This window comes from Lates calcarifer, linkage group LG17 (assembly GCF_001640805.2).
Source record: "Lates calcarifer isolate ASB-BC8 linkage group LG17, TLL_Latcal_v3, whole genome shotgun sequence".
Lineage (NCBI taxonomy): Eukaryota > Metazoa > Chordata > Actinopteri > Centropomidae > Lates > Lates calcarifer.
In genome coordinates this window covers 3,057,476-3,083,313 of record NC_066849.1, presented here as the reverse complement: position 1 = coordinate 3,083,313, position 25,838 = coordinate 3,057,476, and the positions used below count along the sequence as shown (strand labels likewise).

Here is a 25,838-nt window from a genome sequence, read left to right as displayed (position 1 = left end):
AGCTAAATGGAATTCAACCATAATCATTAATTATAGCATTTCGACCTGCTATGTCATCATCATCAAATGATCAATCAATTAATCAATGCTGGAAAATAACCAACACAATACTTATACGTATTTCCATTTTATGCCTCTTTATATTTCTACTTCACTACATTTGAGAGGGAAGTGTAGATAGTTTTACTATACTATTGTATCACAGCTAGAATTACTTCACAGATTAAGATTTTACATTAAAAATACAATGCTGAGTTGGGGTTCCTCATTAGCAGACCCACATAAGAGAGATTTTCAGGTTCAAGCTTCTCAGGTAGTCTCGTTTAAGTAACTGGTCTATGCGGGTTTAATCATCCATAAAAGAATGTGAAGATGACTGTACAGGGGACTGGCACAGAATGCCAGGGCTCAAAATGACCGGCAGAGGGCGCTGTTGTCTTTTACAAATAGGAGAGAGAGCGAGAGAGAGCGAGAGAGAGAGAGAGAGAGAGAGTCCCAGCCCAACAAGAGCTGAGCAGCCGCCAGCAGCAGATGACTCTCTCCATGTCCTCTGTCACTGCGCTTCACATCCACAGGACCCGATGTTTATTTCCTCTGTTGTGAAGATTTTCAGTCAGAGAATATTTGTGAATTAAAGCTCTGTCGGGATTATTTCACGGCTCAACTTTGAACAAAACAAACACCTCTGTCGGACCAGAGAGGCCAGGTGAGTATCGGCAGAGAGATTACTTGAATAATCTTTTAGCGTGTGTAACGTGGCATGAAAGCTTTGCTTGTGTGTGTGTGTGTGTGTGTGTGTGTGTCGACACTGGTGCTGTGGTTAAATAACACCAGCTGCTTAACTGTCACCTCCAGTCGGTTAACACAACACAGCCACCTATGTCAACAAGGAGCACGCAGACTTTGGGAAAAACATCATCAATGTAACGTTGGTATGACGTCAGTCCCCTTTGACATTATACTTAACGAGTTTTAAACTGTGGGCAAATAACGTGTGAATACACTGAGTAACAGGTGATCGTGAAGTAAACGTGGAGGTAAAGACCTGGAGCCTCCATTGAAAGCCTGGAGACATCCTCAATATGACTTTACAGCTTCATCCATATTACAAAGTCTCAACAGAAAATCAGGAAGGAATTAAAAGTTTAGGTCTTACATGATAACGAAGTTAGGGAGTGTCATTTAAAATCAGAAAATACTGTATAACATTATTTTTGATGAAGTTTTATCTGAGTATTTAAGTAGGAATCAGTGCTCTACTCAACACCTCCCCTCACGTTGTAGGTTTACAACAAATGAAATGGGTAGTGTAGCTCTTTAAAACATGGTGAGTAATGTAAAGTTTTGGAGGAGAAAAACATCAGTGGTTTCATGAGGAATGGACAAATACTGACGGTCAGATCTGTTTTTGTTTTAGTCTCTTGTCTGTTGTTAGTCTGCTGTATTTCTGTACAAGCTGATGCTAAATATTTATGTTAAAAAAAACTCCCTCCACAATGCTCACCTGGTGACCTTACTGAAATGAGTCATTGTCTGAACAAATGCTATAGCAGGGTTTAAAAAATAAATCTGTTTTCTCAGTTAAGTCTCTGTGCAGTGTGTCTGACTTTTAGCCTCAACTTAAAGTGTTTGTGTCAGCTCCAGCTGGGCCTTGATTTTTCTTGAAGTTCAACTGATGTAGCTGTGACTACAAGTGCAGAGTCATACTGCTTTTATATATAGACAGAGTATGGCTGGGCATGATTTCAGTCCATACTAGTGTCAGTAAGACACATGAATCAAAAAACTGCAACAGGTGAGTTTCATCATCAGTTAATCTGTAAAATGTAAAATGCCAATCACAACAAGGTATTTAAATTACAATGAGAAGCAGAGAAAATGACATACAGCATGTTGAGGTTTAGTACCCATCCCCAATCATGAGCTGTCTCCAAGGTTACACATGATATTATCACAGTAACAGTGATTTTTGCTGCTGCTTAAACTGATGTTACACTGTCAATAAGCAACACAGGTTTTAACTTCAGACAGCAGGAGAGATGGCTGCTAGGAAAATGACACATCATTTTAAAAACTTAAAAAACCTTTTCTTCGCTGATTGATCAGTGGTTTGAGCTGCACTGATGATTTGACTGTTCTTTTGTAATATGTAATTTTATAATTTCTTCAAAAATATGCTCTATTAAATCTTCAGACTAATGTATTATTATGTGATCATGTTTGAAAGAGAAGAGTTTATGTTTATGGTATCTCAAAAATATTCAAGAGGAATATTTGCCAGTGTACACACAGTAAAATGTGAATGTTGTTAAACCATATAACAGATCAGACAGAGAAATGAATCAAAGTGTTTGTGAACTCCAGAGTGTATGTATGCCCCCCGCCCCCCAGTTTTGGGACGATTTATCTTTTCAGATTTTCAGTACCATGGCTTGTGTCTGTTCATCAGCATAACTCCACCTGAGTGGGTTTTTGGTGCTGACGTGGGTTTGACCATGTTGCCTGGTTACACCACAGTCACTGGTGCAGACCTTAGTGTGGTTTAATCTTGTGAGAGCGTCCCCACCCACCCCCCCTTTCCCCCTCTATCCCTCAACTCAAATTCCGCGCTCGGCCTCCAGGGAGCTTGTCTGTGCGTCACTGCTCTGGTCACAAAGACCTTCAGAGAATGCTTCCAGTTAACACAGTGGAGCCGCCGCTGTCAGCCTCGAGCCCTGTTAGTCCACAGCAATATGTGAAAAATGCTCTGCTCCTTTGACGCACGTCAGAGATTCAGAGATCTCTCTGCCTCCTTACTGGAGCAAATCACAGCAATGAAGGTATTACCCACTCACTGAGTATGAGTGGATATGTCACACGTAAGAGGGCTGCATGGTATTAACAGCTTATCAGCAAGTGATGAAGGCTCTCACAGTGTGCTCTTATGGCCTTTCATCAGGGACACTTTCCATTTTTAAATGGACAGTATGTTTACATACACGCTGTTCCTGCTCCCTCTGTCTCTAAACAAGCTACATCTTGTGCTTTTTATGTGGTGGCCAACAGGCAGTGACCAAGCGTCAATATTATTCAGAATACAGCAAATTAATCAACAACCATTTTGATTGTGTTAGTAATTAAAAATTAAACATCTGGCTCCAGCTTCTTAAATGTGTTTATCTTTGTAAATTACTATGGATCTTATACCATTGGTCAGACAAAGCTAGCAACTTTAAGATGTAAACTTGGGCTCTGGGAACTTGTGATATGAGCTTTTTTAAAAATATCTATTTTTTAAATTCTCCATCAGACAGTTGATCAGTGACTTCACATGAACAGCTCATAACAAAATAATTATGAGTTTCAGCTCTAAACTTGTCATTTCTAATACAGACTGAGATACATCAGAATTTAGTAGAAACAGTATATTTAGCTGTTCTTTAAGTTCAGGTTCAATACTTTTTTGCTTTGGTGACCAAGTTGAGGAGTTGAGCAGTGTTGGTACGACTCTTTAACAAAAGTTCAAATTCATCACTGTAAAAGTGAGCGACTTTTTCAGCTTCCTTAATTTAACTGTAACTGCAGTGTCACTATCACAATGATCAGAAATCTGCATTAGGATGAAGTAACAATCTGATTTGTGTAGAAATAACACAGTTTGCTTTTTGTGTTTTTTTTTTTTTTTACTGGATACTTAAACCTGATCATGACAAAAATGCTCCTATGTAGAATGGGACTCTGCGACCTCTCTTATTTTACTTTCTGTTTTACATTGAGTTACATTGGATGCAGCCATGGCACAGCTATTTTTAAACACTGAATCTCAGTAGTGTGTTTGATGTAGGTTCATTACATAGACTTTTATTGGTACAGTATCTCAAGTGGATTTAGCTGCTGTGATAGAATATGGAGGTGAGGGCATTTTTACATTTTTTGGGGCCAATAAAGCAAAGATCTGTTTAACTGGATGGGATGCTGATGTCAAATAGCTGAGCGTTGCCTTGGCAACCTGGCAGCAGCACTGATGAAATAAGGCTCTCCCCCCTTATCTGTGTTAATGGGTTAGCAGAGTGCCACACGTAGATGTACACTCTGACTGCGTGTTGATGCACTATTCTTCCTGTCTGTCTGTTTGTTTAGCAATATACTGTTTTATTTATGGCTGTCATAGAAGACCTGAGACTTCTAAACTGTTTATGTGAATAGTTGCTCTTCCCGTCCCTGTGGTGCGATGTCCTTGCAGCTCCTGGGTCATTGTTCCTGTAGAGTGACATGCAGGCCTGCGTGACAGCAGCCAGGTCACTGGCCAGTGTCACCCTGTATATGATCTCACTGACATTGTGGGACCTGTCATATTGCTCCAGCAGGATATTTATAGACGTGCTTTGGGCAGTCCCTCATGATATGCGGCTCAACTGACACAATTACACAAACCGACTCCAGGTCTCCGGGGTGCGTCTGTGCAGCATCAGGGGAATGAGTCTCCTAATAAAGACACTGTCAGTAATTTAATTATCCTCTCTTTATGCCCTCCCTACAGTCAGCTGGTTCCTGTGGGTTAGGTATGCACTGATGTGTAATTGTTTGGTTGGGTTGCACTGTCGATCTCTCAGTGTATTATAATCAAGCTAGACCCATTGAATCCAGGTGACTACTGTAGAACACAAATGGCAAAATCAAACATTTAAAATGATTTTAACTGTGTGTGTGTGTGTGTGTGTGTGTGTGTGTGTCCTAGAGTAGATTTTTGCAGTTGCACTTTGCACTTTTCACCAGGAATTATTAGAATACATAAGTTACAACAAGAAGTACTCAAAATTTAAATATTTGTTTCATGTGAAAAGTGAACACATTTCATGTGCATTTCAAAAGTTAAACAACTGCCCAGCACAGCTGAATGAATGAATAATAACTGTAAGGATATTACACATAACCAAGTGGGCAAGCGGGACAGAAACTGCTGATGACACCTATCTTGCTCTAGCATGTTATTACCTTGATGGCATCCTTAGACCCAGGCTGGGAACTACTGCTTTAGATAATATGGACACATGTGATCATTTATTTGATGTACCAGAATGTGATCATAGCAGAAGCTTTTGTTCAGATGTTCCATTAACTGTCATGTTTTCAAGTTAATTACATTTCATCTTCAGATTAACTTCAGACCTAAAGCACTAGTCATTCATTATTATATGGTAACAAGTTCCCATTGGGCTACATTATTGTTCATATGGACAAACAACAACTCTCCTCCACCCTTCGCTGATACTGGACAGCACAGTAAATTATAAACTAGACAAGGAAGGGATAGGTTGCTTAGCAACTGCAACACAGCAGGTAAAACATCTTTGGTTTCAGCATTGTACAATACCAGACCCCTGAGTGTTGGTAAACACATGAACAGTCACTCCTAGGTAACTGTGATAGTATACTGTATTACTGTGTCATATAACCTGTACTGCTTTGCTTTAGGTTGTGATAATTCAGATGTTGCAGAGTTTCCCTCAACACACTTAACACAAGTGAATCCAAGCTGTTTACTCTAAACAGAGCTCTTCTCTGACCTCGTCCAGCAAACCACCTTTTCTTTAACATTTATAGCAGTGACTAAAAACAGCTCATTCATTCAGCCATGGGGTTGCTGACCAGCATGGCTTTGATAGTAACAGTGTTTGGTTTTAAAGACCCAATCAATAAATATATATTTTGATTTTGTTCTATTCACATATACAGTTGAAGAGTGGACTTTTTTGTGTTGTATCATGATTTGATTAAGAAGGGCTATTTTCATCCTCTAATCACAAACATGACTGATGTCAACAAACATTTTGCAGTATCACAAAACATTAATAAGGTGAAAACATTCTGCATTTAATTACTTCATATATTAATTTGAATGGTTGCAGTGGCAGTAGGTTCATATCTTGTTATGATGCTGGTTAGAGCTTTACAATACAAATTGTGCCTTTAAAGAATGTTGTTGGCAAAAGCACACATTTCTTAAATCTGCATTAAACCATGTTTTTACAGTAACATTGGATCAAATGATACCTCTGTTCTGAAAGGTATCACTCCTGATGACAAACCCACAGAGAATTATCAATGCGCTCTGTGGTCCCTTCGACTCTGTCAAAGCCTTTTAGCATCTCTCAGTTCATTGTTTTCTTTTTATGGCATGTAGCTTTACTGTTTTGATTCATCTCACTGCTCTCATCCTCCCTTCCATCCATCCATCCACTGTCTGTACCACTTATCCTTAAAGGTTGCAGGGGCTGGAGCCTACCCCAGCTGACACTGGGTGAGAGGTGGGGTACACCCTGTAAAGATCACCAGTCCATCACAGGGCCAACACATAAAGACAAACAACCATTCACACTCACATTCACACCTACAGGCAATTTAGTGTTACCAGTTAACCTGCATGTCTTTGAAGGGAGGAAGCTGGAGAACCTGGAGAGAACCCACACAGGCACAGGGAGAACATGGAAACTGCATGAAAACACAGAAAAGCTGTGAGGCAACAGTGCTAACCACTGCCTTCTCCGCCCATCTCCCTTCCAGCCATATGCAATTTTAGTTAGAGTAAAAAAAGCTCTCATGAACCCACAGCATAGTGTATGATAGCTACTTTCACTGCCCCAAGTGGTAAAAAATCTATTATTGCTGCTTTAATAGATGACAACATACTGTATAAAGCATTGCCAGCTGGCATATCGAGCATAAAGTACATTGATTTTTTTTCAATAACTTGATATTTTCAGGGCAGTTGACTTGTGTAAATCTCATTTGTATTAAGTATGATGGATTATGCCTTTCAGTCAGGGAGAAAAGTGAGCACAAAAAGCAAATAAACATTAGAGGAGTAAACAGTATTATGGACTGTTTACTCTCCAGTTCACACCACCAAACCCCACCCCTTCTTGTTGTGATGAAGAGACACACAGAGAGTTCTCAGACCAAAGGACTGGCCATCTAACTGGTTTCACTGGAATGTGGCAATGAATGCAAATAGAATAGAGGCTGGAGTATCTCCACCCACAACCGATTTGGCCTGCCAGTGCTCAACATTTTCCCTAAATGATGAGGAAACTGTTGTCAGTGGACTGGTATTCATCACACTGTGGGAGCTTATATTCTCACGGTCTGCTGAGAAGACTAATAAATAAACATTTTTCTATGTTCACAGAAATCTGTCAGTGTTCCTGATGAGGTTGGACTATTTGTCAAAAATATGGTGAATGTCTTGAACACTGATGTTTTTCTCATGCTCAACCATCTCTCCACCTCCATGCTTATTGCACTGCTCTGACTCTGGTGTTGAAAGGCCACTGTATTTAACTTGTTTGGTTTGCTGTCCTAGCTAGTGAGTAATTTCAACACATTTCCTTTGCTTTTCTTTCCAGATTTATGCTGGTCACAGAGCCTGGAACACTCAATACATGCTCCTTGAGATCTTTTCCCACGCAGGTCAGTGTCTCCGTTGTAGACTGTCTCCCATTTGAGTCAACTGCTGCCACCAGTGTCCTCAGCCTCTACTGTAATTGAGAGAGGGATTAGGTTACAAACATTGCTTCACAAGTCTATCCATTATTAATCAGGCCTTGTCCCCTTAAGTCTTTCATATCTCATCATGCCTTATGAACTCTGTGTGTGGTGCTGCCCTCTGGTGATAAAAACAGACTTTACAGTTTTGTTGTACGTGGCAGCAAACAGACTTATGTTTTGAATTTGCTAGGAAATGTTCAAATTTAAATCACACTGGCAGGTAAATAACCTACCAACAACATGCTGAAGTTTTCTTTTTATGTAAAGATATATACCTTTTATGTAAAGTACAGGTTACCCAAAGAGTTATTGGTTGCTGTTATTATTCCTCATATCCATACTGTCCCTGAAGAGAGTCCTTTGTCGTGTGATTACAATGAAAGTAATAGGGGACAAAATCCACAGTCCTCTCTCTCTCTCTGTAGTAGTGGTCGGTTGATCAAGTGGGGACCTTCAGAGGTTACAGTTTTTTATTACAAATTCCACTCTCATTCAGAAAGAAGGAGTACCTTTAGTTGCCCACATGAGTTGTCAAACTCAGACTGCTGAAGCATCATGTAAACTTCAGCTGAGCCTTAGAATGCTATTTTGTTCAAACGTAGGCTGTGGAGTTTGTCCCCAATCACTGAATCACATTAATCACATTAGAAAGAGGTTTGTTTGCAGCCAGCATTAACAGGAGGGATGATTATAGCAGTCAGTGACTATTTTAATGTTTGTAAGGGCAAATGACTTCTGCATTAAGACAGACTTGAAAATGTAAACATATCATTGAGATAAGTCATTCCTTAGTTCTGTAGTACTAAATTTACCCCACATGATGGCAGTATTGGGCAGTCTATCTCTGCAACCCAGCTCCAAGACAACCCTTTTTTATTGTTGTGCTCTGCCTACAGTACTGTACAATGGTTGATTAAGTCACTAGCTTTGACAGATAATCCAAACCCCTCTTTCTATGACCTTATTTGGTTCTGCTGTTGAAACTCTGGGAATCAGGGAGTCACTTTTTTTCAGTCATTTTTTTTTTTAGCAACCATTTATATGATTTTAGTAGCACACCTGCTTCTTCTCTCATTTTTGTTGGTATTTTCACATGTGATGGTGGTACATGTGGCTTAAAGCACAATGGTTCATCAGTGGAGCACCTTAAAAAGTTCTTCAGGCAGGAGATATCCTACAACACAATGAAACTCATGCTTCTTTCCGTAGGGAGAAATGGACTGAGATTGTGCAGGGTAGTGAATTTACAGTGGCACCCAGAGGAAAAAAGAAAAAAAAAAAAACACCCATATCAATACATGGTAGTTTGATCTAAAGTAAATACAATAGCATTTTTATGGCACTTCCTGAACAAAATGGCAAGAACAGGAAAACGTTTCAAAAATCAGCTTTAAATCAGAAAATTGGAAATCTATAAATGTAGCTTCACTAAAACACAGAGAATATCAGAGTAAAAAAGTAACCCAGTCGACATGCAGGTGTTAAACAAAGGCTCTTTTGCCAGTGTGCAGGTGTGTTACTAATTATCTGCAGGGCCTCTGTCTATTATGTGCAGTTGGCAGAAACACAAACCTGCTTTCTGTTAATGGATTCAACACTCATACCATGGGGTTAGTGTCTTTATGTGTGGGAAATGATAAATCATTCCAATCCCTACTTGCATTTTAAACACCTGATTGTAACGATCATTACATAACAACAAGGTTTCAGGTAAAATGTGTCCTGAACACACTAGACTAGAGTGTAGGTGTCAGGTTGAACGAAAGTTTGGGCTTGGTGCAACTTGAGCTTTTGAGAGCCAGGGTGTGTTTTTATACATGTAGGAGGAGGTTTACACATTTACTGCATTATTGTTGCACTCAAGGGAGATCCCAGACCTCTTCAGGCATGTCTTCCATCCTGTTTCATAAGCATCTGCTCATATATGGGCATCTTCCTTCCTTCTGCTCGTTGCACTACGTCCACTTCCTGAACAACCGGCCCCCTCCCTCTGAATCTTCCTCCCACTACCCCCCACCCCCACCCCACCAATCACACATACACACATACAGACTCCTACTCATGTTGGTTAGCAATGGGCAGAGGCGGGAATGGCTGTTCTCTGTGCAGGAAGTAATGTGGTTAATACTCATTTGATCACCAGTTCTGATGGCTTGCATCCATGACCAGCAAGCCAGCACTGGTTGTGTACTTTGCCTCTTTGTTTTTTTTTTTGTGGGTGCAGGTTCCGTCTGTAACCATATGCTAACACAGATGGGAATAGCTCATATGTCTGCACGTGAAGCTGTTTATTTCTCTCATGCCACACATGTAACACTTTTTTGAAGCATAAGAAAAAACAGTTTGATCTGTGAGAGATACATCTAAATCTATTCAAGACCTTGTACAAGCTGTCTTCCCCTCTCAGGAACTACAATGTAGTCTGTGTTGCTTATTAAAATAAATCTTAGACTTCCAGAGATTTATGTTCTTAATGTTATTTATGTACATGGACCGTCTAATCCTGGGAATTCAAACCAGGATCTGTATGCACTGGGTGGCCTCTGAGTGCCCTGAATGCATGCAGATACCACTTGAGATTAGCTGTTCTATCTGCACAGCTATAATGTAGACACATGTTGGCTTTGAAGTAGGACAACCTCATCAAGTTTTGGCTACAGGGCACAGAAAGTACCACTAGTGTGCAGCTGGGGATTCTTCAGCTAGTGAATTCCATTTTTTTTCTTGTTCACCTGAAGAAATATTTATAATGTGAAATGCATGAATTAGATTAATACTATAGATGTTATATCATGTAGTTTATTAGCACAGGAATATTTCCCATGGGATGATGTAGGAAGAAAACAGAATTCTCACCCTAGCCAGCATCAAGCCTCCACAAAACCATTAGCATGAATGAATTATTACTGCAGTTTCAGATGTGTAATTACCATTGCCCCCTCCTTGTTGTCTCTTTGTGACATATTATCAGCCCACTCAACAACTAGGTCACTGCAGATCCTGTTTCCATGGTTAGGATTCTCACACAACTGCCTGCCAGGTGCTGTCCTCACCCCGGTTTGTGCAGGGAATTGCACGGAGGGTTTCATGCATGTATTGTTTTTAGGTACACTAGCATCATGTCTCAAGGGATTGCTATGTCAGTCCAGACCGACAACCAAAAACTAAACATTTTGTACAGACATTAGTGGTCCCAAGAGGATGAATCCTACACATTTTACCTACTTTGGTAATCCTCTCCTGCTTTTTGAAGGAAGTTGTTTAAAATCTTTTGTGGCTGCAGATGCAGCTGCACAAAGTCTGATAATGGTTGGCTCTGAAGGCTACAAGTTTGAAAATGAAAAAATCTCAGGGTGTGGTGCTAGAAAGGAGTGAGCTTACCAGACCTCTGTAGCCTGCTCCTCGTCTCTGCTTTACTTTCATGTTCCCCCTCAATATGAACTTTAATCACTCTGATGACCCCTTGAGATTTCCTTTAATTTGATTAAAATTAGTTCAAAACGTCAGTACCAGTTCCTGATCAAATATCTGCAAAACTACTAACATCCTCATCAGCTTCAGTTGTGCTTTCTGTGTAATGGTAATTAGCAAACGTTAACATGCTAAAATACGACAAAGAGGGTAAAGATGGTAAACATTACCCCTGCTTAACATCAGCAGCATGCTAACCATTTTAGCTCAAAGCATTGCTGTGTTTTGAGTACAGCCTTACACAGCTGCTAGGGTGCCTGTAAATGTGTTTCAGGTCTTATTTGTCATTCTGGATGCTTGTTCCTAGAATATACCAGAAAGTGCCTCTGCATGGCAACAGAGTGACTTCTCTTAAAAACCCTCTAATCATGACTGCAGGGTCCCGACAATAAGCAGTTCACACAGTTCCTTTATCTGTTCAAGTGCCACGTGTCTGCCAGACAAGAATTCCAGCCGCCCCTGATCTTTGCTGCAAGAGCCGTCCAGGGAATGTCGGCTGCCAGTTAACAAACATAAGGGTCTGGCAGTTAAGAGAGGAAGACCAAGCAGCAGGCGGGATGTCACCCTGCCCAGAAAATCTGCCGAGCCACTGGTTACATGCCTGAGATTCTTTTCTACAAGCTACTCTTTCCTGGTTTCATTTTTTTTCTAAAACATTTTCCTCCACCAGACAGTGGCAAAGGAAATATTTTCCAGTCCAGAAATAAGTTGCTTTTAATTGCATTGCTTTGCAAGTATACACTTGGTTGTCTGTGCCGCTGTAAAAATGTGCCTTTGATTGATGTTCATTAGGGGCGAAACAGGGTGGTATGCTGCTCGGCATTGCAGCCGCGTTCCATTGGAGTTACACTGTTCTGAAAACAAACCGCTGCAACCGGCCCGCACATACTTTCCCTGTGAGATCCTGGTTAGTGCTTTGAATGAATACAGCATTATAATGCTCCAAAATGCTTGACTGAAAAAGGCTCAGTCATCACTTGAACTCTTTGCACCAGACAGGGTTTGAATATCATATAATACAGGTCATTGTTGATTGAGGTAATGCAGAGCTTTGGTTCAACATTAGGGTTAACATTGCATTCAATGATGATCTCTGTCCTTTTAAGGAACAGACTTGCCTAGGCCATCTCATGATGTCATAAATGTTCTCACTCATGTAAATGATTTATTCTAGCGTGACAATGTGTATTCAGAGGTTTTCTGTTTACCTTGCATTGTCAAACCATATTCTGGTAGTGATCTCCTAAGAGAAAGCTGTTGAGCTTGACCTCCAGGCATACAGACAGAAGGTCAGCACAGGTGGCACTTGAGGGACAGAGACACACCGGTTGACAGTAAAGTTGTGAAGTCCTCCAAGAAATCCTGGGACTGGATTGCATGGACTGTGTTAATTAGTACGCACGTGTGCAGGCCTTTGAATCAGAATAAATGCATATTTCACTTAAAGCATTCCCTCTTTGTAAATGTATATGTATTTGTTTCCTTGCTATAATTAACTGCCATAATAACCATCAAGTCAATATCACATGTTTGCATTCATCTGCTCCTGCACATCTTGCATACAGTGCAGGAGCTAAACATGTGCCTGTGTGCGTGCGTGAAGGCACAACAGAAGTCATACATTCTTGGCTCTTGCAGCACAGCGTCACAGCCTGGTCTAGACTGAGCATACACTCACTCTCTTTTTACTCCATTCACATTTTGCATTTTTGAAGTTCACCATGATACGATACATTGTGAACTACTGCCACAACTTTATGAAGAAGGTGAGTTGTTAATAGAGTCTGAGGGAGTCTCTCCCCTGTCCTTTCCTTATCACAAGATGAAAGGTCTTTACCCCCACTTTTAGAGAAACTTTCATTTTTAGTTTCCTCACAATGAAGCTTTGTAGATCTCCAGTGGCAGCCACTCAGTTAAAGCAGCTTTAAAGCAGCTATAATTAATATATTTATATTAACAATGAATCAGATGCCAATTTGGAAACTGTGTGAAAACTGTGTGAATCAGTTCTGATATTCATGCAGTCCTCCAAATATCCTCGTGAAACGATTACACTCAAGTAGGTGAAACTTGTGTGCTCACTCTGAAAATGTGCCTGCAGTGACCCTTGTGCAGAGCGGGGTGAGGTGGATGTTTGGAATTCTTTCACTAATAATACCTTTTTCATTGCTCTGAATCTCTCAGCTCAGTGTGTATGCAAGCTCTCTGGTAATAACGTGTAGGGTCAAAGGGCAGATTAGTAATGCGTCAGGACTGCAGGCTTACAATCAGGTGGCTTCCAGACAAGGAGATGTCATGAGACAAAAGCTGCAACCAATTGTGGAGCCTCCCTAAAAGGACAGTTTGGACATGGTGTCCACCCCGGCGACTCTTACGTCTCCTCTCTCCTCCTCTGCCTCCCCCACGGCTGCTCATTATGTGTAGTTTAGTGCTCACTCAGCTCTGGGGTGCTCCAAAGTTCACAGGAAGGAGAAGAGTGGGGGGGCGAGTCATTACTGTTACTGAGGTCAGAAGGCTGTGTTTTTTTCCCAGCCCTCCTCTTATTCTCTCTCTCTCTGTCTATTGTTCATCATGATAAGCAGTCAGGTGGCAGCAGTGAAAACGCCTCCCTATCACCTACTGCCACCTTCCCTCAGTACTGGGCATGTGCTGATTATGTGCTGATTCTCTACTGCTACCATACACACCACAAGACTGCTTTCATTTTATAACCATTAGGTCTCGTACTCTGTTGGTGCATCCTCTGTAGTTGCATGCTTTAAATGTGCTGTCATGCAGCATTTTACAACTGATTTTTTTTTAAGTTTGCTGTATTAGCATGTTGTACATCATGTGGTATAAGTGCATTATAAGGGTTGCTAGTTGTATGAAATTGGAATGCATTGCCCCTTGTGGCATAGCTGAGTTTCTCCTGTGTCCTGTTTCTTGTAAGCAATAGTTTGCAGTAGACCTGCAAGTGGCTGTGGTATTTAGAGCAACAGGGTTATTCATAAGGGAAAGATATTTTACCATAAATTAAATAATAATAAAATAATTTTTCTATGATATTCAAGCACAGTTCAACAGGGTGTCAACATCATAGAGAACTTGTCATGGTCATCACACATCTCCACGCTTGTGAAGAAAGCTCAGAAATGACTGAACTTCTTAAGGAAACCTAAGACAGCTAAAAATCTGTGTCAACTTTTTGTTTATTTTTACAAGGGAGCAATAGAAAGCATCCTAACAGGAAACATCACTGACATCATCAACTGTCCTGGGATGTGCACATCAAGGGCCAACAAGGTTCTGCAGCAGGTGATTTAGAACTGTAGCATTCCACTGCGCAACAATGACACTGGTTAGGTGAGGAGCCTGTACAGAGCGTAAAAGATACACAAACACAGTATACACCCCCCCCCCACACACACACACACACACACACATCAGAGCAGTTTCTTTCCTCAGGCTGTGAGACCTTTGAATTTATTCTTGTAACAATCTTTTGTTGCATAACGATAACTGAATTGAATCTTTAATATTCAATAGGAGTGAGAGAAAAAATAGGCATTGTAATTGGGGTGAACTGACCCTTTTAGGATTGAAGCAAAAAAAAAAAAACCCTTACAATGTAACTATTAAGTGTAATTTAAATCAGGGCTCTAGTTACATTGCTTTTCTTACCGTAGGACATGGAGGTTATGTGTCATAACCTTTTTTCTTCTGGGAATTTGGGAGTTTTTTAGCTGGGGAATTCTACAGTAAAATTCCAATGTTCTTAGATGTTGCATATTTTAACACTATGAAAAGAGCATAGATAAAGAATTTACTATCTCTCTACCAGAATTTAGTTTTAGTAGCAGAAACAACATTTAGACATTTGATGATTTATATTTACATGAAAAGTAATCTATTATCCTGCAGCTTTTTTTATGTTGAAATAAAGGTCTATGAAATGGTGCTTGTTGCTGACTTCTCATGGGCAACAGTGTTGTAAAAGTGGGACAGGAGGAATTATTTTAATCTAAAAGTACTAGACTTTTTAGGAAAAATTTACACCCACTGCCCAGCAGTGCTGGATAAACCTCCCCTTGAAACAGAATCAATAAAGAACAAAGAAACCTTAGCATGCATGTAAAATGATGACTGTGTGGGTGGGTGTCTGCTTGTTAGGTATGCAAGTCTGGGGAAGTGGGGAAAAGGTGAGAGAACTCTGTTAGTAACTTTGAAGGAATGGTGTGAATACATCAGCTCTGTAAGCCTGGTAAGGCTGAGGAGGGAGAGTTGTGGATATTTTTCCTTAAGCCAAAAAAGTGTGCCGGCCTCTTTAGATTGACGATTGATGTCAGTCAGTACGCCATGCCCTTCACGTGGCACTGTTTGCATCCCATTATACTGGTTTCAAAACTTGATGTGAAGCAAGTAGAACATGATCAGCGTGTGTTGCACTTGGAAATGGAATGAGAAGAATCTTCTGCAGCTTGTTTTACATTCCCACAAAATTAGAAGGAAAGAGCTGAAAGAAGCCTGTTTAGCAAAATGCACCAATTTCTATTATTTTCATGAATGACAGGGTGGTGCATTTAGCCTGAGTGGTGCCATGTGAGAGCGTCAGGCTAAAGGTGGTGTGAGAATGTGGGACTGTGGGTTTACTGAATTCCTATCCGGTGAGCGGAGCATTGGTTTCTGTCTAGACAAAGCTCAGTTGTCGGGGAGACCCGTGCAGATCCAGGACTGCCCCAGTCTCCAGGAAGTATTTGGTGGGAGACAGCGGGCTCTTTTTTTCATCCTGCTCACTTTTCCCTCCTCGAGGGGTTTCAACAAATGCAGTCAACTGCTCAGAGCAGGGCTTTTTTTGTTGGTGGTGGGAGTTTTTCTCCCATGATAGGGTGGAGACAGTTTGGTGCATTTGTGCAAAGATATCAACAGCATAAAAATCTCACTGCTTTCATGTCTCCCACTCAGCAGGAAATAGCAGCCTGGCCCACCTTGCACATACAGCATTCACACACACACACACACACACACACACACACACACACACACACACACACACACGTACAGATACACTCACACACTGGTGTAGGAATCTGCATCTTGTCCATCAACTTTTGTGACTTTTTACCTCCTGACATCAAACCACAAAAACAGTTCTCAATATATGTCAGTGTATGTGCCACTTTGTGTGGCTCTATTGTCTTCGAGTGAGCAAGATAAGACAGAGACAGTTGGCGTGACGGCTCACAGCGTCGGAAGAGGGAGCAGACAGGGCTGACGAAAGGGTTCATTAACTGTTACACTCAGCCGTGCCCTGAGGGCTCTGTCTTGGAGCTGCATGTGTTGTTCCACTGCTGAGGCAGTTTCATGTTTTCAGTGGATTTGTAGCAATGACAGCAGAGTTATTAGGTTCTCCCAATATCTAAGAGAGCGATCTGGAAAAAGACAAAAATGACACCATCCTAAACTGTATTACTTTAAAGTTTTCCACACTTGTTGCTGGATTTTTGAAAAGGAGGAAAAGAATTAACCATTACAGGCTGCAGACTGTGTGTATGACAGCGTCCCTTTGAACTCAAGTTTAGGCCCATTATTAGCATCAGTCTAAAAGTAGGAACTTAAAATTGAGAGTAGACTTTAAGAACTTTACATATAATTTTAATCCTCCTAATTCCTCTTTTTTTTCCCCCTTAAAATTATGAACTGCACTACATGTCTATGGATGGCTAACAGGGGCGTAGGTTGGCCGTTCTTCCCCTTTCTGTAACCCTGAAGCAATCTCCTCAAGGAGTAGCCTCAAATTGATGTAATGACATTATTTTTTATTATCCCTCCCCTCACCTAACTTATGCTTGTGATATTTAACAGCCTTTAAAGCAGACAGTACCTGGCAGTCAGATAGGGACTTCTATAGGAATGTCCAAAGGTGCTTTGTGTAACTCTTCCTACTATTGTTTGTGCATTCATTCTCTTGCTACCACACATGCAGCTGTGGAAAGATAACTAACCAATCACAAGTGACTGTGGCTAGCAGCAAACAAGACTAGAGCTGTATCTCAATTTGTGTATGTCAGTGTGGAACAATGGACAATTCTCACCCATACCAGCTGTGTATTTAACATGAAACAGGGGACACAAGAACATAAATCATTTCTAAGTCAAGTGAGCAAAGCAGCCAACAGATATTTTGGCAATAGTCATTTCTGGTAAGTGCATAACACCACTCTGTCAAAATTAATGTACTACGCCCGTGTGTATACTGTGTAAACAGTGTAGTACACTTGACTGCTTTGAGACACAGCTTAGGAGTCTATAGCCATGCCAGTGTCTCTGCAAAGCAACTTAGGCACAGCAGTGCTTTGAGCAAATGCTAATGTCAACATGCTAACTATCTTAGTCTAGTATGTTAGCATGCCAACATTTACTAGTTAGCAGGAAACACACAGTACAGCTAAGGCTGATGGGAACTTCATTAGTTTTGATAGTATTGACAAAATGACATGTTAACTTGAAGATGGCTCAAGAGGAAAAGTCACAGGGTCACTAAAATTACTATAGTTACTATAGTTGTTGAGAGCTTCCTCCAAAGCTGTTTTTATTACACTTGTCAGACATACGCAGTGTTCTGCATGCAACAGGTTTACATGATAACCACCACCCACATTCATCTGTATGACAGCATTTCTGTATTAATAGAAGCAGCTGGTGGCAAATTGCATCGCATCTGGCCCTCCAGATTTAACTTCAGACATGGAAGAGCAGTTTCTCTGTGAGTGTCAAATGAAAGGAATATCTCCCAAAGCCAAATAAACAGTCTTTGGGAAAAAAATCAAGACAAAGCAGGCACTGAGCATGTATGATGATATGTACTAGAAGAGAGCAGCACCTAGTTCAGGATTTTTTAGCTACTTGTCTTCCACTGACTTTGTAGTGCATGAAGGAAAAGTCACCAGAACTTCAGAAAGTAATAATCCATGGGCGTTATTCACTAGACCTCTCCACAGGGTGTGTTGAAGGGCCATAGATGAACTTATATCTCAGGGAATCAGAAGCACATTAGTCAAAGCTTTGAACTTTCAAACGGCTGTGACTGTCTGCAGGCTGTGTGACTGGACACACACACACACACACACTAACTCACACTCAAAGGAACCTGTTTTTCTGCACATGGGGCCCAGGTGGGAAGAAGGGAAAGGCTGACAGAAACTGGAGTGAGAATCTGTTGTCCTATAGCTGACCTCACCCTGGCAAAGGTGTTGCATGCCACTGCAGAGATCAGGGGAAAGGTGTACAGTGAAATGTGGAGCCCGAGAGAAACTCTCAGCCTGTGACTCAGCAACTTGGAAGCCTCATCTCCTGTTTTAGTCTGCAGTGCAAACACCAACGCCTTCTGTGTTTCTTTTCATGTAGGCTGACTTCACACAGCAGGTCTTCAAAGCTTTTTGGACAGCACCCACGACGCCTTTAAAAATCTGTCACCATCAAAGCTTGTAATCGATGATATTCCTGCATAGATTGGAATGTTATAACATTAGTCATGCAGTTTGTCTCACCAAAAGTCAGAAGAGACATTGTGTGTTTGTTTCTCTTTGGGAGGCCTCTGTCTCTTTCCTCTGCACGCCTGACTGGACAGTCTGGCTCCCAGATAGCATCAGGCTGTCTGAGATTAGCACTCATGAGGGCGCAGTTAAACTTGTAAAAGCTCTGGACTCCTGTCCCGGTGCCTCTGTTCTACACAATGCCCAAATAGCAGTTGCGAGTGTGGCACAATACTGATAGGCTGTCTGCATTGTCACTGTGCCTCTCAAATGTGCCTAAACCTCAGAGCTTATTGTAGAGGCAGCCACAGATCCTGGCCCAGGAGTAGACTGTGGAGCCTGCTGGTATTGTTGCCAGGCAGTTTAGCAATGTAACGGACAGATAATGGAGCTGCTCAGTGTCCTACGACCTGGCACTTTGGGAAGTGGACAGCTGATAAGTAATCATTTAGGCTGCAGGTCTCAGCCTGCCTCCTGTTTATCAGACACTGAATGACACCTCTGTGCTTATTGCACAATTAGTATGACAAATGCAAGGAGTTACCAAAGTTGGTTTTCATTGGTGATTTGGAGATACTTTTGATAAAATGCATAATGGTGGAACACAGTTGTATGGCTGCAACAAGCGACTGTTTTATCAGTTTAACGATAGACCTAACTGATTATGAAAGTTTGTCTAGACTTACATGCCTGGTGAAACCATTTTCATCCACTTTAATTGTTCCTCCTGTTCATACTGGCCAAATTCCACAGTCCCTGTTCTTTACAAAAATGTATTCTAAAGTTAAACTAAAGCTAATATTATGCTTCGGCAGTCAGTTGGCTAAATCATGTTGGTATATTCCAAAGTCTTTTTATTACAGAATTTGGTAAATATCCACTTGGGTTTTTAGGTTAGACTGATCAAGCCTCATGTATGCTTCATCTTAACTTTAAAGGTGCTATATGTAAGTAGTTACTATCACTGTATAGCTAACATTAGCATTAGCAGCTGTTTACTCACCACCAGAGGAAATGGTGTGAGTTCAGCATCAAACTTCATACCTTTACTCACTGAGAGCTGTCTCCTGCGGTGGAAAACAATGACATTAACTCCTATTTGACTTTTATTTCTGTCACAAACAAGGTCTTTGCCCTTTGGGTTGCACTACTTCTTCATCCTCTCATGCTGGACAGTAGGCAGACTGGACGCTACAGTGACTATCACCTCTAGTGATATTACAAGATGTGATGGGCCAGGGTTAGCTGGTTAGCATGCTAACTTCAGAAGATCTCTGCAACACAACACTTAGACATCTTTGGCATAATAGCAGATTTAAAGTGCACTTTTGCACAGAATGCAATGTCATACAATGTCTTCTTCTAGAATTGTGTTAGGGATCCCTTCACAGCCACTGTCGTACTGTACTATAACAGGAGACATGATTAGAGTGGTTAAAATCTGTAACATCAGTGTAGATGGACATGTGAGCATAAAAGTGAAATTTCCCTGATGAGCAGTCTCTAGTGCCAGGAAATATGGCGTGTGTGTGTGTGTATCGGCAGAGGTGCATGCAATCTAGCTGACAATTGTTTTACTCTAAATCACAAATACACCCTTAGTCCTGTAGGCTGCTGATTTTAATCCTATGTAAGAATATTTGTTCAGGCAGCAGATCTGAACAGTGAGTAGAGATATATACCACAGGGCAAAATGTGCTGTCATAAACTCTGCAAGACCTCTCTGTTGGCACTGTGGGAGCCCACCTGTGTAAAGCCCTGCAGCCACATCAAAGAAATCTCTCTGCTGTAAGACTTCAAATATACTTTTTATCAATGCCTTCAGTGTGCCACATGTTTACATTTACCACACATAAGTACACATGCTGGGGGCAGACAGGCACACCACAGCTGAAGGCATTGCTGACATTCTTTTGGCTAGAAGGATTTTAAAGGTTCAGTTCGCATAAGAATTACACACCCTACAGTGACAAATTTCCTTGCTTGTTTGTGTTTGTTTTACTGGAATGGGGACTCTTTTCACTCATTTGTTTTACTGAGGTCTTGATTCAAATATAATGTAAATATAAGAATGTTCCAATCCCTCAGACCCAGCAGGGTTTCTGTTAAGCTGCCCACCCCACTGGCCAGAGAGAGAGGATTATTTGAAATTCAGCACATTTGAGGTGAGCTGCACAGCTGAGTCTGTGTGTGCCCACACACTCACACCCCTCAGACCTGAAGGGAAGAGTAGAAGTTGCACATGGACAGTGTATTTCTATGGTTATGGCAGAAATCAATGTGAACAGGCTATATTTGCACAAACCTCTTAGCTCTGATCACCTGCTAAACTTGCTGCCCAGATGTCTTGCTTTACTGCAACTTTTATCATGCAGTTACAGCAGGGCAAGTATAGACGCACAAACCAATGCTCACACTCATTGCATTGTGATTACATTTGTTCTTGGGCTAAATGCAAAGTCATTGTAGTCTATAAGCAATGTGACAAACAATGTGACAAGGTGGAGAAGAAGAGTGAAAGAAAAGAAGAAAGAAAATGCATACTATATGCCCAAGCCCATGTATAATATAATATATAATAAAATTCTGTGTAATGACAAGTGTGGCATGTATGTATGTATGTATGTATGTCAGCTTTGACCAAGTGTTGTGTGGCTACTTCTCTCTATTAGTGCCACTTTGAAGACACTAGTACAACCAGGGACATAACAACAGTGCAGTGAAACAGAAAACACCTTGTTTTACATGCAGTTATGCCTCTTGTGCCTTCTTTCAGTCATTTAGAGCTCTGTAGTAGCCGCTGGCGTCATAGAGTGTCTCTGCATATGTCAGCTAGTGAAAACCAGCCCTTGTGTGACGCAGCTTTCCCCTTTCCAGTGTCCACTCATCTGGCCAGTGCAGCAGAGGGCTTAGAAATTACAGCTGTGTTGATAAGAGAGCCACGACATGAAGTGCTAAGTTCCTTAGAACAGTAAGTGCAAAGGTCAGAAAAGCACAAACTGCGAAAGCAGATTGTTTATACTAGCCTGGAAGTACAAAAGTGTAATACAATATAACTTGTGGTTTTAATGTCATCATGCGCTCCTTTGTAAAGCTACCTTTCTGCTATGCTCCCTGTTTTCCCTGGCTACTGGCCTGTGTGTGTAGCTGCTATTTTTAAAGCCTCCATCCCATATTTGATCATTTATACTGTAGAGGGTAACTGGCGATACTGCTTCCTGTGGAGGAAGCGGAAGGGAGTGGGTGGGGGGATTAGAGGGATGCATGGTCTTGCTCCCAACTGTAGTCAGCTCTGTAGTTGTTCATGTTTCATCTCCCTTCCGTGTGAGTGTGTCCCCCTCCTCCGTAATATCCTGCACCAGAGCACAGAGCAAACATTTACCACACCACATGTCAAAGATTAGAATCTGGGAACATGAGCGACAAATTATCAGTGCTGAACAATTGTTGGGCACACAGAGAAATTGTCATTTATTGCTCAACAGCAATGTACTCTGTTCTACAATAAACTTCAATACATGTTGTTCTGTTCTTGCATTAGAAACTGTTCCTGTTTTCCTCTTCTAAGAAATTGTCTGTGCAGAAGACACAAAAGAAATATCAGATTTTACCCAAAGACTGCTTCCCCTTGAAGCTCTGCACTGCAGTTGGCAAGAGTGACATGAAGAAAATTGCAACTGTGCAGCCTCTCCCTCAAGTAATTCAGAGAGTGACGTAATGAGCCGGTAAAAGCAAACCATTGTATCCTGGAAGTGGGAATTGTGAAACAGGAATCCGTTAGGTTGGGCCACAGCCTTTACGCACGTTGAGTCAATTCCAGATTAAGTCAACTGTCACTTCTGAGAAGTTACACAGCTTAGAGCGCTTTGTGCAGTAACATCTTAGTAACTTCTCTTCTTACAATTTCAAAAGCTGCTCATGCATTAAACTCAGTGCTGCAACCACAGATGCAGTTTGGATTATTTTTTTATTATGTGCATTTTAATTTCATGCTAGTGATGTGGCACCAGGGAAGGAAATTCTGATCAGACATCAGTGATCCCCAAAGGATAAATCCCATAGACTTTGGTGATTCCATGACATTTGCCCCAGTGTCACCAGCAGATAAAAGTTTTCACAACTAATGGATAAACCGGCAAAAGATTTGGTGCAGACATTCTGTGATCCCCACATGATGAATCCTATTGACCAGCTTGATGATGACATATTTAGTTGCATGCTAAACTAAGATGGTGACAATGGGAAAAGGTGCATAGTATTGTCATTGTAAGCATGTTAGCATTTAACCCCATTGTGTAGTACAGTCTGACACAGCTGATAGCATGGCTGATGCTTAGTCTTGTAGTTTTAAGTTTTAAATATAGATGGAAAGGTCTCCTGTGATTCTACCATAACAGAGGGACGGTAATGTCAGTGATGTCAGCGACTATTTTTCAATAGAAATTCCTTGAATTTTTGGTCAACTAACAACTACACGCCCTCATCGACTCATTGAATATACTACACCCACCAACAGCTGCAATAATAACATTGTCAGCAATTGTCTCCATTTTTGTGCTGCTTGTTTTATTAATTTAGAAACATTTGATGTGGTCAGTCATATGCTTATCATAATTTTAAGATTAGAGCACTGATGGCAAATTTCCTGCACTGCTCTTTGTATAATAGAATTGGTTGGACTTCATCTCCTCATGTTCATGTGTCACTTAAATGCGAACAATTACAAGCAGTTTTCAAGCCTTGATTTATAGATTAGGTAACAACAGTAATTACTATATAATATCAATACATCAAATCTAAGTGAACCTTTTTTGAACCTTGTATCATGTCATGAATAGCCTCAGCAGTATTTTAAGCAGCAGTCTGACCTTCTCTAACCCTCTGGGAACAACTTATTGCCAATAGAGCTATTACACTGTGACTTGGTTGGTTGCCTTTGTACAAATACCAACTTCATCTCTACACTAATTAACGTACATGTAGTAAGTGAGGTTTTTTTTCTTGCACAGGTTTGAGCACAGCTGTCCCAAAACTGCAATGTCATCAAAAATGCAGAGCTCCAGTAGCATAGCTCAGGCCAGGCGGACAGTGCAGCAGCTGAGGATAGAGGCCAGCATCGAGAGGATAAAGGTGCGCTTATATTCATAGTCATTCACCCTGAGTGGTCTGCTTCTGCTACATGTAGGTCAAGGTGGATCAGTGTGTGGATTGATTTCTTTGCAGGTGTCCAAGGCTTCATCAGACCTGATGCGCTACTGTGGAGAACACGCCAAGAATGATCCGCTGCTCATGGGCGTCCCCGCTTCAGAAAACCCTTTCAAGGACAAGAAACCTTGCACTGTTTTGTAGGGCAACACCTGAACTCTTGCTGCTTTTCATTTTGATGCTTATGTGGAAAAGAGTTGATAGTAATACTGTTCACAACTTGCCTTAAGGCCAGTGCACCCCCTTACTTTTTCACATGCCTGCTGCAGTTTGATAAGGAGTATATTCCTCTCTGCCTTTCAGTCAGATAGTGGTTACACCAAAGAACAGGCAGAAATCTGAAGCTGTGGCCTCGGATCAAAGCTTTAGCCCAAACAAAGGTGATTCAAAGTTTGCATGAAGGCTCAGTGGTGACTTTTCTTTTCTCTGTGCTGTTATCTGGCAAGATCTAGAAGGCCACAAACCTCAGCCTGAAAGGAACTGTGCCATCAAGGGAGAGTTCCTGTCTCTCTAATTATCTCAGCGTGCATAAACAAGCCCCCTCAATCATTTAGGCTTTCAGCTTTCACCTCTTTCAGGCTTACTTCAGGAAACAGTTGTTGTAGTTTGTGCGCTACTGATAATGAGCGCCTGAGATAATGATGTCCTGTTGTTGGGCAAGTAAACTGTACTGTCCATCACAGGAGGACAAATACAAAGGGCAGAAGTCTATTGCCGCTGCTCCCACAATATATTTTGTCATTTAGTCACAGTCAGAAATAATAGTCTTGAAAAATTAGCTGTTAGATTGTTCCCAACTCTCTCATGGCACAGACAGAACAAGACAACAACATTTTTTTGCGACTCTTAGAATGTAGTGTAGTGCCCTTGCAGTGGAGAGCCAAGATGTTGAGATGAGTTGACTGATTTGTTTTCTATAAACCAGTTTTCTGTTTTCTACATCCCAGATATACAACACACTTCATATCACCACTACCAACTTCAACTAAATCCAGTGCAAAGCCATTGAGTATCAGTGTATGAAGTCTAAAACTGATGAGTAATTTTTCCTGTCTGGTTGTCTTTTGTTAAATTAATTTTGTCATACATTTGCCTTAGAAATGAATGTACAACTTTGAGTACAATCATCAGTTAATATGAGACACCCATAAATAAAAGCACCAGTATGACACATGGTGTCGCTGCACTTTGTAGATGACCCTTTTGCATGAGGTAGTGCTTATTCCCTAAAATGTGGAGACAGATATTCAGCCATTATTGCTGAAGAAAATAGTCCAATCTGTGCCATCTAATCAGTGTCACTGTTCCACTTCCGGTCTGGTCTTTTTTTGCCAGCTGTTTCTCTTTTTGTCTCTGCAGAGCTGAGGCTTATTGCTGTACTATTCAGGCACTTTGAAATGTGTAAACACCAGATGACTGTTATACTCTTGAGTTTGAAACATTCCATGTTTACAGCTGCTCTACAGTTTACTTTAATTTGATTGGCGGCATATAGCTGTAACTTTGTCATTTGTGTGTTGGTGCTCGCGCAAATACGTAAGCAACTAATTTTGCAATTTTACCAGCCAGGGCCTTAACAATGAAGTGATCCTGCTTCAACCTCTTGACTACCTTTTAGTCACACAAGTGCTGTTGTCTAATACTGTGAATAACAAAGGCCCTTTAGATGAAGGGATTATATCTTATCTTTAGGCTATTAACCCTGTGTCTGACATCCTATTTCAAAATGACTCATGTTCAGTAAGTAGTAGTAGTGATTTGCATTAAGATATCTCTCATATGTCTATAAATATGGTAGTGCTATAGGTATGTCCATGTATCACAGTATGTGCTTGCTTGTAACTGTTTAATGTATTTCACAGGACTACACTGATTCAGTCAAACCTAAACTTTGAATTTCTGTTTTGTGACATTAATTAAACTTTTTGAATTAAAAACTGAATGTGATGTTTTGGTTAATGATGTATTTGGTTGATTTTTACTAGTCAGTATGAATTAGTGTTTGTATTAGAAAAACGGTCACAATGTTTTCTCACTCATGGTATATATAGGTGACAACTGATTGTGTCATGTTCTTCCTTTACCTGTTTGTGGTAAGTGCAAATAAACCTATGGAAAACA

General features: G+C 40.9%; 1 protein-coding gene across 1 annotated transcript; it reads left to right on the top strand.

Moving 5' to 3' along the window:
• Nucleotides 1-488: 488 nt before the first annotated feature.
• gng12b (guanine nucleotide binding protein (G protein), gamma 12b) lies at nt 489-25,838 on the top strand. Its single transcript, XM_018670041.2, has 4 exons — nt 489-706; nt 7,386-7,449; nt 23,522-23,642; nt 23,736-25,838. The coding sequence occupies exons 3-4, from the start codon at nt 23,550-23,552 to the stop codon at nt 23,859-23,861; spliced, it is 219 nt and encodes a 72-aa protein (XP_018525557.1). The 5' UTR covers nt 489-706; nt 7,386-7,449; nt 23,522-23,549; the 3' UTR covers nt 23,862-25,838.

Excerpts from the sequence above, each read along its gene's own strand:
- gng12b (XM_018670041.2), top strand. The coding sequence starts at position 23,550 with ATGTCATCAAAAATGCAGAGCTCCAGTAGCATAGCTCAGGCCAGGCGG. Across the intron at positions 23,643-23,735 it reads CCAGCATCGAGAGGATAAAG|GTGTCCAAGGCTTCATCAGA; the intron begins GTGCGCTTATAT and ends ATTTCTTTGCAG.